Source organism: Nicotiana attenuata, chromosome 7 (genome assembly GCF_001879085.1).
Source record: "Nicotiana attenuata strain UT chromosome 7, NIATTr2, whole genome shotgun sequence".
NCBI lineage: Eukaryota > Viridiplantae > Streptophyta > Magnoliopsida > Solanales > Solanaceae > Nicotiana > Nicotiana attenuata.
Window position 1 is genome coordinate 90,935,731 of NC_031995.1, and position 15,690 is coordinate 90,951,420.

Here is a 15,690-nt window from a genome sequence, read left to right on the forward strand (position 1 = left end):
CTCCTATTTCCCCCTTCCCGTCGCCTGCCCCCTCCCCCTCTCCCCAACCAGCACCCCCTTCCATTCTTCCCCAAAACCTATCTCCCATTTCCCCCTTCCCCTTGCCTACCCCTACCCCCCCCCCCCCAATCAGCACCCCTCCCCCTGAAGAGACTAACAACTGTAAACATATATCTTGCTTTTTCTTTTTTCCTGTTTTTTTTTTTGTGCGTATATGTCACCAGCAACAAAGTTAGTTCATTAAAACACTACAAGGCTCTTAGAATTGAATGAACACTACAATATTTTTAATGGTGTTCTTCGGTGACCGGAGGAATTTTCTGGCGATGGCAGTGGAGTTGTTGGTAGTAAGGGGAAGAGATAGTGGAGTAAGGAAAAAAATAAAGATAAAGTCAATAGTTTATTTTCCTATGTGGCACTAGTAATGACGTGGCATCCTACGTGTAGAAGATTGTATTACACGTACAACAGCCTCCTGTCATAAGCGTTTATTATACACGGTTTGAACGAGTGTAAGTGTTCAATTGGCAAAATGGTAAGTTTGGGGACAGGCATGACAAAGTGGCACAAGTATAAGTGTCATTTAGGCTATTCTGAAAACTAATTTCCTTCACCACCAATCCTCCAAGAAAAAAAATAAAGACAAGAATTTACCGCTAAAATTAGCGAAAAATATCAAAACAATTATTAGACTGAATATCTAAAGTGGATATGTGTTGTAAAATAACCGGTAGAACTTTCAAATTATCAATATTTTGATGTAGTAGTTAACTCACAGTTTATCCATGTTTCAATGCAAACAGTTCATTGTCTCATTGTTGCGTATCAATCTTCAGTGGCGGATTCAGGATTTTGTGCAAGCAGTTTTAATCTTAAAAGTACATAACTTTAGTCGTAAAATAGTAGTTGTCAAGTGAATTCAAATAAAATAATTATAGAAAATTTACGCAGCTTTAATTGTAATTTATACATATACACAGTATTATTTTTTGATAAAACAGGTTCAGTTGAACTCACTTGCCACCACGTGCGTCCGCAACTGTCAATCTTACTAATTGTTTCAACAAAGAAAAGTTAGTTAAGGATTTGATGTTGTTAATTTCTTATTACTTTGTTCGCCTTCTTCTTCTTCTTGTTGGTACATAGGAAAGTTATCGTCCTTTTTTCATAGAGATTAAGCTTTTGGACTGATTATTATCAAATAAGAAATAATTTTAATTAAAAGTAAACACAAATAAACAAGTAATTCTGGTTTTTTTGTTTCTGCCACCTAGGTTCTAATTCGGGATGATAACTGTATTGGTCAAAATCTGACCGTCACGACCAAACGGCCTGGCACCTCGCTCCGATAACCAAGCGGCAAAGATCGACAGAGCCCACTCCATTTCTCCTCCAAAGAAACCCGACCAATCGGGAAAGGCGGCGCCTATGACCACGACTAGGATGCGTCAGCAACGAAAAAGCGTCTAGTCAAGCAATAAGTAAAATGACTTCAACTATATATAGTCAAGAAGAGTCCTCAACAAGGGGAATCTCTCTCCGGATATCTCCAGGAAAAATAGAAAAAAGGAAGAAGAAAAGAATATCTGTAAACCTGTTTTCTCATCAATCGATGAGGAAAACTATATTGAATAATAAGAAGATTCATCATGCATTTTTCGTCTGATAGCCTTATCGATTTTGTTTAAATATTTCGATCCGGAAATGATTTCATCTGGCTAAGATTTACCCCTTCTTCTTTTGATTGATTTGTTCAAAGAGATTCTTGTATCTTTTGAGTCAAACAATTTGGCGCCGTCTGTGGGGATTTCTTAGTGAAGATTTTCCTAGTCTTTCCCAGATCGAAACAAAAAATACGATCATTCCTCAAAAAGAGCGCGAAGGGAAAACCCAACCCGCACGAAACACGAGAGCAGCATAGGGAAGGAAGAAGAGCCAAACAAGATAGCCGGACTCAGAAATCTTCGCCCCATCAGCTATCGATATACTAAACAAAACAAGCGATGTCACCGACCTGTATTCTCCCAACGGACCACCAGACGGGAACAAAGAATGTCCCATCCTCACCTCCCACTCTGTCCATGCAAGCACATAAGCCTTGCGCAGACAAATGCACACAAGAAAGTCTCAATTGAAGGGCAAAAATAACTTCGACACAACCGAAATGCCCCGGCAAAAATAAATTTGACACAACCGAAATGCCCCCTGCCGGCAACCTCTCTAAGGCGGACGACAGAAGCCAAACAAGAAAATGATAAGGCATACACTACACGCACCTGGAAACAAAGCATTAACACCTCGTATTCACCAGCTTTGCATCATCTGGCGCAAGCAATACAAAATGGACTGGGACTCCCATGAACAATGCCTAGCTCCTCGGGAGCCGGAATGACGACGGGCTGCTATTTCGATAAGTTCGAAATAACACCCTTTGAGGCTAAGGTCCTTCGCCACAATAAAAGGAGAGTTCGACCTCAATCGAACGACGACGGGCTGCTATTTTGATAAGTTCGAAATAACACCCTTTAAGGCTAAGGGCCTTCGCCACATAAAAAGAAGAGTTCCACCTCGATCCAACGACGACGGGCTGCTATTTCGATAAGTTCGAAATAACACCCTTTAAGGCTAAGGGCCTTCGCCAAGTAAAAAGAAGAGGTCGACCTCGATCGAACGACGACGGGCTGCNGGATCGGGGTCGAATTTCCACAGGGAGCTTGGAATGGAGTTATATTGCCTGTTTAGCTTAGAATTGCGTTTGTACTTCTAATTGCACTCCTAACATTTTTGGGGGTTTTTATATTTAAAACTACTATTGTAATGTAAGGATTAAAGCTAAATTATGCTAAGGAAATATTGCTAAGTTGTGCTTAATATAGGAAAAAGGCACTAGGGTCGTGACACTACCTAGGTGGCTAGCTAACGGGTAGAAGCTACTAAGGGGAGATTGATAAATCTGGGTTTATTGCTATAGCCGTTGCACAATTGCACTCATTCTCACACCTCTCGGTAGAAAGAACGATTTTGCCTAATTGACTCTCTCGAGACCAATTAGGTAGGCCAATTAGACCGGGAAACTAGGGCTCAAGTAGGGTAGTTACTCTTTCGAGGTTTAACCCGTTAATTGGGACTACCATTCTCATGGGTCCATCCCAATTCCTTGTTGGGTTAACTTTTAGGGTCATATGACTCTCTTTCTCAAGAAGAGTTAGACCCACTAAGCTTGAATTCATGTTTCCAACCACAAATTCTAGATTGAAACACAAAATCAACCCAAATAACAAATACCCAATCTCAATCTCACCCTAGAATGCAACACCCATTAACTACCCACACTAGGGTTGAGCCACAACCCTAGCTAATGGGTTTAGCTAGACATAATTAAAGAAGAAACAGTAGAAATAGATGAAGAAAATAACATAATGATTGATTACTAATTAAAAACTATGATATTGAATAGGAAAATTGCCAAAATAGGCTACACAATAGTTCTCACGAGCGCAACTCTTGTTCAGAATCTAAAACTTGAACTAAAAATGGTAAAAAGATCTATTTATACCAAGCTGGAAATTCTGGATAAAAATACCCCTGCGGGGTCAGCGTGGACCGTGCAAAAAGGTCGCGCGGCCGCGTTAGGCACATTGAACTCTAAAAACTTCTCTGAAGTTGGGGGCCGCGGACCGCGCACAAATGTAGCGCGGCCGCGGCGGAGGGTTGGCACGGACCGCACAGAAATGGGGCGCGGCCGCATGGCTTGACTTGGCCAAAATTCCATGTCTCTGAATCTCCTTCACGCGGACCTCACTGATATGTAGCGCGGCCGCGTGGGATTTAAGCCTTATCTGAACTTCCTTTGCGCGGACCGCGAAAAAATGGAGCGCGGCCGCGTGGCTTGCACCTCAAAATTTACCCCTCTGAATCTCCTAGCGCGGCCGCGTGGCAAATCAGTGCGTTCCGCGCTAGGTTTTCCTGTTCCCCACTTCACTTGTTCTTGACACTTGGCAGGTTTCACTCCGTTTTGAGCCGATCTTTGACATGTGTCATCTTGTCGCTCAAACCTGCAATCAAGCGCAACTTGTAAGCCTTTTGGGACTATTTTGTGGCGAATTGTGACAAAAGCAATAGCACATAAGGGGTATAATTTTGGTAAAATCCTAGCTTATCAGTAACTAGGCTGTGAAAATCAACAGAGCCCACTCCATTTCTCCTCTGAGACACCCGACAAATCGGAAAAGGCAACATCTAAAGTCACAACTAGAATACATCAGTGACGAGAAAGCGTCAAGTCAAGCAACGGGTAAAGTGACCTCGACTATATATAGTCAAGAAAAGCTCTCAATTCGGGGGCTTCTCCATTCTCCGAGAAAAAGAGAACCAAAAGCTCCTTCCTTGTATCTTAGAAGATGGTGGAAGGACCCCAAAGAATACATGTAAATCTACTTTCTCATCAATTAATGAGAAAGACAGTCTTCAATCATAAAAAGATCTATCATGCCTTGTTCGTCTCATACGCAATTGTTGTCATTAACGTTTCAATCTAGAATTAATTATATTTGGCTAAGATTTACCCCTTCATCTTTTGATTGATTTGTTCAAAAAAGTTTTTATATCTTTTGAGTCAAACGATTTGGCGCCGTCTGTGGGGATTTCTTAGTGAGAATTTCCTAGTTTCTCCCAGATCGAAACCAAGAAATACAATCACTCATCAAAAGGAGCGCGGAGGAAAAACCCAACCCACGTGAGACACGAGAGCAGTGCAGGGAAGGAAGAAGAGCCAAGCAAGATAGCCGGGCTCGGAAATCTTCGCCCCATCAACCATCGATATACTAAACAAAACAAACGATGCTACCGACCTGCATTATCCCACCGGACCACCGGGCGGGAGCGAAGAACATCTCATCCTCACCTCCCACTCTTTGTCCAGGCAAGCACATAAGCCCCGCGCAGATGAACGTACACAGGAAAATCTCGATTTAAGGGAAAAAATGGCTTCAACACAGCTGAAATACCTCCTGCCGGCAACATCTCAGAGGTGGACGGTAGGAGTCAGACAAGAAAACTATAAGGCGTACACTGCACGTACCTGAAAACAAAGCATTAACACCTCGTATTCACCAGCATTGCATCATCCGGCGCAAGCGATACAAAACAGACTGGAACTCCCACGAAAGATGCCCAACTTTCCAGGAACTGGAACGACGACGGGCTACTATTTCGATAAGTTCGAAATAACACCCTTCAAGGCTAAGGGCCTTCGCCAAATGAAAAGAAGAGTTCGACCTTGATCGAACGACGACGGGCTGCTATTTCGGTAAGTTCGAAATAACACCCTTTAAGGCTAAGGGCCTTCGCCAAATAAAAAGAAGAGTTCGACCTCGATCGAACGACGACGGGCTGCTATTTTGATAAGTTCGAAATAACACCCTTTGAGGCTAAGGGCCATCGCCAAATGAAAAGAAGAGTTCGACCTCGATCGAACGACGACGAGCTGCTATTTCGATAAGTTCGAAATAACACCCTTTAAGGCTAAGGGCCTTCGCCAAATCAAAAGAAGAGTTCGATCTCGATCGAACGACGACGGGATGCTATTTTGATAAGTTCGAAATAACACCCTTTGAGGCTAAGGGCCTTCGCCAAATAAAAAGAAGAGTTCGACCACGATCGAACGACGACATGCTGCTATTTCGATAAGTTTGAAATAACACCCTTTAAGGCTACGGGCCTTCGCCAAATAAAAAGAAGAGTTCGACCTCGATTGAATGACGACGGGCTGCTATTTCGATGAGTTCAAAATAACACCCATTAAGGCTAAGGGCCTTCGCCACATAAAAAGAAGAGTTCGACCTCGATCGAACGACGACGGGCTGCTATTTCGATAAGTTCAAAATAACACCCTTTAAGGCTAAGGGCCTTCGCCAAATAAAAAGAAGAGTTAGACCTCGATCGAACGACGACGGGCTGCCATTTCGATAAGTTCAAAATAACACCCTTTGAGGCTAAGGGCCTTCTCCAAGTAAAAAGAAGAGTTCAACCTCGATCGAACGACGACGGGCTGCTATTTCGATAAGTTCGAAATAACACCCTTTAAGGCTAAGGGCCTTCGCCAAATAAAAAGGAGATTTCGACCTCGATCGATTAACGACGGGTCGACATTTCGATAAAGTCGAAATAACACCCCTAAAAGTCAACAACCACTGAAAGAACAGGAAAACCGAGACTCATCAGGCGAGCCTCTGTCTCACAGTAAAATCGCGAACAGGCGAAACAGAAAGTAAAGTACAAGGCCAACAGAGGAGAAAAGTACTCTTATTTTATAAAAAGTCATAAATGCGGGCTACCACCGCTTACATACGGCCCAGGCCAATCCGAAAAAAGAGAAAAAAAAAGCGAACAAACGAAAAACAGTCAACAAATGAAAATAAAATATAAAAAAAATGCAGAGAACCACATCCGTCATTCGGCGTCATCACCGCCATCACCATCACCACCATAATTGCCATCCCCAAGAGAATCTCCATCGCCGTCATCGGCAACTCCATCAGCTTCAGGCATCGCCGCATCATACCCACAGTTGACACGAGCCTCTCGAGCCTTCGCTCGCGCTTCTTCATAAGCCGCCTCAGCCACGGTGCCTGCCTCCCACAAACTCTTAAAAATGTCCCGCTGAGCTTCGGCATAAACCCAGAGCTCGTGCGTTTGGCGAGGAACGACTGAGGAAGACGACTCGATCTGAGCCCGTAACCGCTCATTTTCTGCCTCCAGGGCCGCGACCCGGTCTCCCAAAACTGAGGCCTCCTGATCAATCACGCCTATGCGCTCCTCAAGCCTCGCCTCCCTGAGAGTAGTCGTTGCCCGCTCTGATTCCTGTTCGGACTGGAGTACGCGGATAGTTTACTCCAGGGCCGCCGCCCTCGCCAAAGCCTCGAACCGGGCCCTCTCAATATTTTCCAATTCAACGACTTTGCTCTCCATTGCGGCCTATTTTCTCATCCATTCCGCGCTCATCATCTCGACCCTGACCAAGTTCTGGTCCATCTCTGACTGCATCGACCTCAACTTACCCTGCAGGTGCTCGCACTCCGCGGCAATCCCCTTACCCAACTCGAGCTCCTTATCCTTAATGCAAAGCTGCTCCTCGAGTTCGCTCTTGCTGCGGATGGTCTGTATCAGTTCCTGATCCCTTTTCTCCAACTCCTAACCAAGAGCCCGATTGCGTAGGTCCGTTCTCAGTTGCTCATGCATCTCACGGCACCTGCCATGGTAACGACGGTATTTTTCCAACATCTTCAAAAAGATCCTCGCCTAGATGTTGGCCCTGTGAATGCTTTCCACTTCCACCATGTACATCTGGAAAATGAAAAGACGGAGTTGAATAGATATTTTCGGAAAGGGCGAAAGCATAAAGCAAAAACAAAATGTAACGTACCCTTAGGCCCAAGACGGCCACTTCGTCCCTCAACTCAGCATCAGGAACATCCCGAAGGGACTCGTTCTCGGCCTCAGAGCATAACAGGCTGAATTGCGGCACCAACTCTTCCCCCTTCGCCAAGAGATTCACGCCAGAAGGGATCTGAAGAATATGGGCTGAGCCTCCCGCACTAACCACCGAACGAGTAAGACCCTCCCCGAACATTCTGACATCACGGGGTCCAGGTCCGACTCCGACTCGTAATCATCAATCACCACGCCTTTTCCCCTCTCTACCACGGAAGAGGAGGCTTGACCAGCCGCAGAAGATGAGGGCACGTCTGAAGTCATAACAGCGGCTGCCGAAGTCTGGTTCTCTACCATAACAATATGTTGATCATCAACAGCGATAGGGACTTCCGATTGAGCCAAAACGATAACAGAAGTTTCCATATGATGATCACCATCACCAACAACCCCAACGGATTGTTCCGCCCCTATAGGAGGAGCCGCCATAATACCATCTCCGGATCCCGTTGGGGAGAGTCGTCCAGACGGATCACTGTCGGGGGCGCCGTCTCAAATTCTACTATCCGTCTCTTCGATGGTACCTCTTCCTCTCCAGTAGACGGTGACTCATCCGTTGGGCGAACGGCATTGGTCGGGACCTCATCCCGGGAAGCGGTCCTCGCCGGAGTAACCAGGGCCGCAGATTCAACTGAGGCAGCCCTCGAGGATGGTCGTGCAGTGGATACTGAGATAGGGCAAGCGGATGCGGCCGGTTGGCGAAAAGCTAATTGAGGGGGCCTTGCTCTCCGCACCCTCCCTGGCAACGATGCACGACGCATTAGAAACTAAACAAAAAGAAAAAAGAAGAGAGGACAGTAGATGAAAGCGTCGTCTCACGTAAGGGGCCTGCGTCCAAACCTCTTGTGGAAGGTCGACCATGTGCGAATTCCCGCTGTATGGTGGAGAATGGCCTCTACCCATTCACGAATCCCTTCGATAGGCGGCGGAGGCAATCTCTCAGCTGCAAAGACAAGACAGTTTAGTACTCGTAGAAAACGGTCGAACATTTCACTAAAAAAGCAAACTTACGTGCGAAGTTCTATTTCTCGGGGAACCCCGTTGGATCCGCCACAATGTGCTCGGTCCACACGTAGAAGAAGTTCTCGTAGAAAAGACGATTGGTCCGGTCGTCCATCTTGACCACCAGATCCCTCGACCCCCGAGGACGTATATGAATCATCAAACCACGAATCAATTGAGGAGCAAAAATACTGAGCATGTGGTTCAAGGTGACCTCACGACCGGCGAGCTCGGCATACTTGAGCAGCATAAGAAACAACTTGTACAAATAAGGTGAAAGCTGTGCGGGGCACATTTCGTAGAAACGACGAAAATCTACCACCAACATGGGAAGAGGGAGGGTGTACCCTACAATGAAAGGGTAGGCGTAGAACACGTAGTACCCGGGACGATCGAATTGAACTATGCCGTCCCCCTTGAAAATCCGCATATCAACATAATCGGGGATTCCCCACCTTTCTTTCAGTTCTGCAATCCCCATCTCCCTTACGACGGAACGAACAGGTTTCGGCTCCGCTCCACCGCCGGTGCTAAAGTCGATCACCTCCCTCTCCGGGCGAGGCAAGATCTCTATCACCGAAGGAACTCCCTCATCCTCCACCGTATCCATCTCTCCGGCGACCTGAACGAAATTCTATGGCACCAGATTAACGGCGGGAAGGTTGTCTTGATGAGAATCACCGGTCATTTTTCTAGCAAAGAGCGCTCCAAAGGGAGTGAAAAGAAGATAAGAAGAGGAAGTAAAAAATTCCGACGAGCAAGAAGATAAGCAGAAGTTCGAAATATCAGTAGAAGCTATGTCTGAAGAATTCTCTCAAGTGAAAGATGAAATGAATCCACCAAATGACAAGTCTCCTCTATTTATAAAAGACATAAATTCCCCGAGCACGAAACCCAAGAATCGACATTTTTGACCTGATAGGGAACGAAACGTTTCAACCCCCCAGAAACGTGTGTCATAATGGTGGTAACCATGAACCGACGCTTCAGCTCCATCCGACGTCTCGATTTCGAAACAGTCGTAATGGTCCACGAGGATTGAAGAAACGCTTCTATTCCTCCTTTAGCCCACAAAATGTGGTTAAGGAATAAAGGATTGTGAGTCAGATTTCCCTCGACTCCGTAATGAACATGATCCGTCTGCCGAGTCCGACATGGGACGACCCCGACAAACGGAGGGACTAACTGTATTGGTTAAAATTTGACCGTCACGACCAAATGGCCTGGCACCTCGCTCCGATAACCAAGCGGTAAAGATCGACAGAGCCCACTCCATTTCTCCTCCAAAGACACCCGACCAATCGGGAAAGGCGGCGCCTATGATCACGACTAGGATACGTCAGCAACGAAAAAGCGTCTAGTCAAGCAATGAGTAAAACGACTTCAACTATATATAGTCAAGAAAAGTCCTCAACAAGGGGAATCTCTCTCCGGATATCTCCAGGAAAAATAGAAAAAAGGAAGAAGAAAAGAATATCTGTAAACCTGTTTTCTCATCAATCGATAAGGAAAACTATATTGAATAATAAGAAGATTCATCATGCATTTTTCGTCTGATAGCCTTATCGATTTCGTTTAAATAATTCGATCCGGAAATGATTTCATCTGGCTAAGATTTATCTCTTCTTCTTTTGATTGATTTGTTCAAAGAGATTCTTGTATTTTTTGAGTCAAACAATAACCAAATAGATCGCGATCACCAAAACTCTAATGTATGGACTTTAATTTCAGATAAAGCTTTTCTTTTTATTTCCAAAGAAATTTGTTTTGGGCATAGTGAGTGATGAGTGGCCTTCTTTATAATATTAAAAGGTTGTTGAGTCATTTGAACATAACAGCCTATTAGCTCAGCTGGTTAGAGCGTCGTGCTAATAACGTCCATGGGCCAAAATGTAACAAAACAAACAAAAAATTAAGGCATCTAATTTACTAAGTCATTTTGGAACAAAATCAAAGATGAGACAATGCTCTATTAATTATACCAATATTACATTAATCTAACTTTTAGAAGCCTGGCCAGTAACAATACCAATAACATACTCAAGCTCTTCTGCTACTTCTTTCATTGATGGCCTATTTTGCCTTCGATCATCTAAGCAAGCTGTAGCTAAATTTCCTACAGCTTTAATTGTCTCCATTTCCACTTTACTTGCCCCTTCTTTAATAAAAGGATCAATCACATCCATTAATTTCTCTTGATCCATTATCCTTTTCATGTACACTACCAAATTCACATCTTCTTCATCCCTGTTAAAATCGATCGCCTTTTTAGATGTCAAAAGTTCAAGCAACACGACTCCAAAGCTATAAACATCGCTCCTATCTGTCAACTGAAGGTTCAAATAATATTCCGGATCAAGATATCCCAATGTGCCTTGAGCGGTCGTGTTAATATGAGTATTATCACTTTCACTTAACTCGACTAATCTTGAAAGTCCAAAATCAGAAACCTTAGCATCAAGCTTATTGTCTAGTAAAATGTTACTTGACTTGACATCACGATGATAAATTGGTGGCACAGCTGACGAGTGAAGATATGCGAGTCCATCGGCAGTCTGGTGACCAATCACGAGACGCCTTAACCAACTAAGTGGGGCCCACTCACGAAGACGGAACCCATGGAGGTGCTCGAAAAGTGTCCCATTGGGTATGTACTCGTAAATTAAAAGAGGCAACTCAAGCTCGACACAACAACCTAGTAATCTTACAAGACCACGATGGTTAACTTGACATAGAATTCGAACCTCGTTAAGGACTTGTAATGTGCCTTTTGCATTTCCAGGTTTTGCACGTTTAACTGCAACTATAGTTCCATCCTCTAAAGTTCCTTTGAAAACTTCACCAAATCCACCAGAGCCAAGAAGATTTTCCTTGTCGAAATAGTTGGTTGATTTTTTGATTTCTTTGCCTGAGAAAACTTTAGCTGATTTTCCACTTGTATTGGCACTTAATATTTCTTCTCTTTCCTTAACTAGCAACCTTATCGTTCTTCTTTTTATGAGGTAACGTCTGTGGACTAGAAATCCACCTAAGAGCATGAGAAACACTGAGACAACAGCAACTGAAATTGAAACCAAAATGTAGAGTTAACATGTTAGCTAGGAAGCGTTGAACTAGAATGATTAAAACTTATATATGCACAAATAGTAATTAATTTAATGAATTTTACGCTATAATGTATGTTATTCTATTGTGGTAGGGGTCAGAGGCGGATCTAGGGTTTTTATAACATGGGTGCACCACTAAAGAAAGGAGAAAAAAAGTATTAAGTGAGATTTGATCTCTGCTCCTCTAGGTAAATAACTCAGCATTCAACTAAGTGCACCATTTAGTATCTTTGGAGCATGAGTGCCAGTAGATAATAAAGTACCTAGTTTGGCGGAAAAACTATGGGTTCACGTGCCCCATATACATGCCTCTAAACCCGCCCCTGGCAAGGGTGTATGTTATTCTGTTGTGGCACGGGTGTAGGCATCTTGCCCCAAGTAGTGTCACGTACGTAGCACCGGATTGTCAATTTTTATTTTTTATTTTGTTACTAAATATATATGTTACTTACTTAATAAGAAAAATAAAAATATGGGATGAAATATAAAAATTAAACCCTCATCGTTATAGTAATTTATTCATTTGTCCACTTTTTTAAATGATGACACCGCATACAAAATTTCCAGCGTAAGCCATTTGTAGTAGGAAACCTGTTTTATTTTTCTTGTTACTAATTAAGTATCTTTTAGATGACCAGATAGTATAAAAGTTATTTTATATCGTTAGTTAATTAAATAATGTATAGTACGACCAGAATATGTGCTGAATTAGCTAAATAATTGGGTAAGTTGGTGGAGTAAAAGAAATAAACCTGCGATAAGGGGCGCTTTGTTCCTTTGAATTTTACAGGCAGTGCCATGTCGACACTCTGCACAAATTAAGAAACAGAGCAATTAGCTAATGCAAGATAAACTCTTAGGAGTATGAAGCTAATTAATTAAGCGTTAAATTAATTAACAGTATCTATTTCAAATCCCTAAACGATAGCCGATGGTCCGGCCAGAAGCAAATGAACAACTACTAGTTATTTTCTTTCTTTTTTGAAATCCAAAGAATATATTGGTAAAACTATGTGGTCCAGTTGAGAAGTTTGTTTTGTTTCGAAGGTTTCAATGCTAATTTCAATCTACGTTATGTACTTCTCTAGGTAGCAAAGTTATGGGTTGTATGCTCCAGAATATATGGAACAAAAAATAGAAAACTTAAGTCTTGAATTGATCCTCAAACTTGGTTTTTGATCATGAAAGATTAAAAAATATATACATTTCTACATTGAACCAGAGGCGGAGTCAGGATTTGAAGTTTATAGGTTCGTGGTTCTAGATCTTTTAAGTTATTGGGTTCTAAATTAATAATTTATATATACTCCATGAATTTCACAAGACAAATACAAAGTATGAACAACAGCTACTCAATTCGGCCGAACCCATAAGTGAAGGGCTAGCTCTGACCCTGCATTGAACCTATAATAGAAGGTATTTAACCCTTTTTTTGTTTTAAATATATACATTGGTGTGTCTAGATAAATTAGGATGTAGGAATACACATTGAAATCAGCAATGTTGGAGTAAATCTAAAAAAATTCCATTTTCTATGGCCATATGATCCCCAAGTTTATTTTTTTCCATATATTTCTCTCTTCCAGGAATTTCCATAATTCTTTTTCTCTGATCTCGTGCAAGAGGCCACTCGTAGTGAGCAATGCATTGGTATGAACAAATTATTCAACCTTTATAAGTTGGCAAACAATTTGACAAATGAAAAATTGAATTCATTTCATGTAGTTGAACCTTGGAGATTTCATTAGCAATATAAAAGGAGGGAGAAAAAGGGAAGAGAAAGAAAGAAATGCACAAAGAATTATTCTTTTGGCCTAAGTTTTTTGCTTTTAGTATAGTACCTTTTCTATATTTTCTTGTCTTAAAAAGAAAGAAAAAAATACTCTAAGAGATACACCTGATTAACGCTTTTTAATTACGTGTCAACCTGAAATGATCTTATTAGCTATGGAAAGCCCCCACGATGTTGTTCATCATTCTTTAAGAACTAAGCTGCTAGAAAATAATACAGAGATCGATACTCGCTAGTTTATCTTATACAACACTATTTTCTTTTTAAACAGTTCAGACAATAATAATACATTTTTAGATTTGAAAATAATTTGCACTTTAATTTTTTTTTTTCCGTTAATGACATGCTTCTGTAATCACACAATTGCAAAGGCATATTTAAGACAACACATTCACAAAATTTATTTTTTTTAAATTTCGTATCCAGACAAATAGATCACATAAAATGAAAATGCAAAGTACGAGTTACTTACTTTGACAATATCCCTGTGCATCCCAATAGCGGCCAGACTTGCAAACACACCTCTTTTTTCCAGGATTTTTAGGATCCCCTAAACACTTGGAAAATGGCAAGACATTACAATCCACTTCATTTTTACAAGCAGGTGGATCTGGAATTTGCCACATTAATTCCAGCCCAGGCTGTGGCCATTTTTCAATTGGCAAAGAAGTATCCAACCCTACAAAACTTTGATAAGCCATGCACCCATTAGAATTTAACCTAATCATATACTCATTTTGTGACCCTCCTGTCCTAAAAATACAACACAAACTTTGACGTCTACATGCAGCCCATTCTTGAATTTTATTAACATAAGGGTGACAAATACACGTAGAAGAACAATTTATGGGTGCTTGCAAATGCAACATGTTGTCCGTGCAATTTAGCAACAAGATTGTGTTACTCCCCGTGATGTTAAAAGGAAGATTTGGATCAAGTTGGATACCCTCAGAATAAAAATCGGACGATAAACATGTGTTGGGATATAGAGTTGGTGTTTTAACAACCATTTTCTGGATTTGTGGACTAATGGATGAAATAACGTACGATGAATTTCCCTTAGTATCGAACCATAGTGTCCCTGCACTGCACCGGACTTTGTACGATTGATCGCCACAATTAGGCCCCGTACTTAACGGGTAAGGCACTGGAGTTTTGCCACAATTTCCACAAATAAGTCCGGGCATTGTACCTTTGTAGGAGAGTACTGTATTTATTATCATAACAAAAAATGTGATGATAAGAAATGATGTTTTCTCCATTGAAGAGCAAAATGAAGGAATTATGTGAGTAAAAATTCTTGGTGATTTTATAGACTTTTTATTGGGGAGTTATTTAGACATGATAGAAGCTGGCAAGATTTAACCTCGTATACTACTTAACAAGTGGGGAATAGGAGTATGTTTATGAATATCAATGTCTCGAAAACAAAACGGCCGACATACGTAAATAGTACACTAATTTGTTTTATAACATAGGTCTGAAAATCGTCAACTTGAAGTAGTTTTGTGTCTAGGTTTCCTACAAACGGGACAACTATTTCTGAGAAAGATCGGAGGATCAGAATGTGATCATTAACATATGGTAGTTTCATTATATAATAGCATAATTGTAGGTTAGTATATTCTTCAAAACAGCATTGGAACTTTCATATGCATGTGATCTATTGTGGTGTTTGTGGGGGTGATCTTTTATTCTCACATGAACATTAAAGGAGTTATGATAACCCTAGCTTCTTCTTTTGTGATGTATCATGTAAGTAGTGGTAGGTACAAAATCTGATATCATGTTGAGAAATGAAGGATGGGATTTGGCTAAAGAAATAGAGAGGCTTGCCAGTTGGAAAATTATAGTGTGGGTGGAAAAATTAGTCCAAAATATAGGTTGAACATATTTTTATTGCGAGTCAATTTGGGCACAACAAAAGTCAGTCCATTTGATTTTGTCACGACCCAAAATGCAATTAGTCGTGATGGCACCTAACCCAACCCGCTAAGTAAGCCAATTTAACAATAATCCAATTTCAAATGAGATTTAAAGAGAAAATAATGATGAAATAACTGAACTTTTATACAACAAACCAAGGACTGGTAGTAAAAATATGAGCTTCTAAGATTTAGAGTTTACAAAGATGGTATGAAATAATTACATCATCTGTTCGAATATACATAACAGATTTTTATAAATCTAAAGTTACCATGAACAAGAGGCAGCTACAACCGAATCGCAGGTTCATCTTCAAAGCTAGCTTCCGCCATACACAGCAATATCAGCTCCAAAACCTGCATGCAAGGTGCA

The 15,690-nt window shown here is 41.7% G+C and overlaps 1 protein-coding gene across 1 annotated transcript; it reads right to left on the reverse strand.

The window, feature by feature from the left end:
* LOC109230581 (wall-associated receptor kinase-like 20) lies at positions 10,431–14,741 on the reverse strand. The gene is made up of 3 exons (XM_019396051.1): positions 13,865–14,741; positions 12,353–12,409; positions 10,431–11,554 (listed from the first exon to the last, which is right to left on the reverse strand). Exons 1-3 carry the CDS (start codon positions 14,652–14,654, stop codon positions 10,491–10,493), a joined length of 1,911 nt encoding a protein of 636 aa, XP_019251596.1. The 5' UTR covers positions 14,655–14,741; the 3' UTR covers positions 10,431–10,490.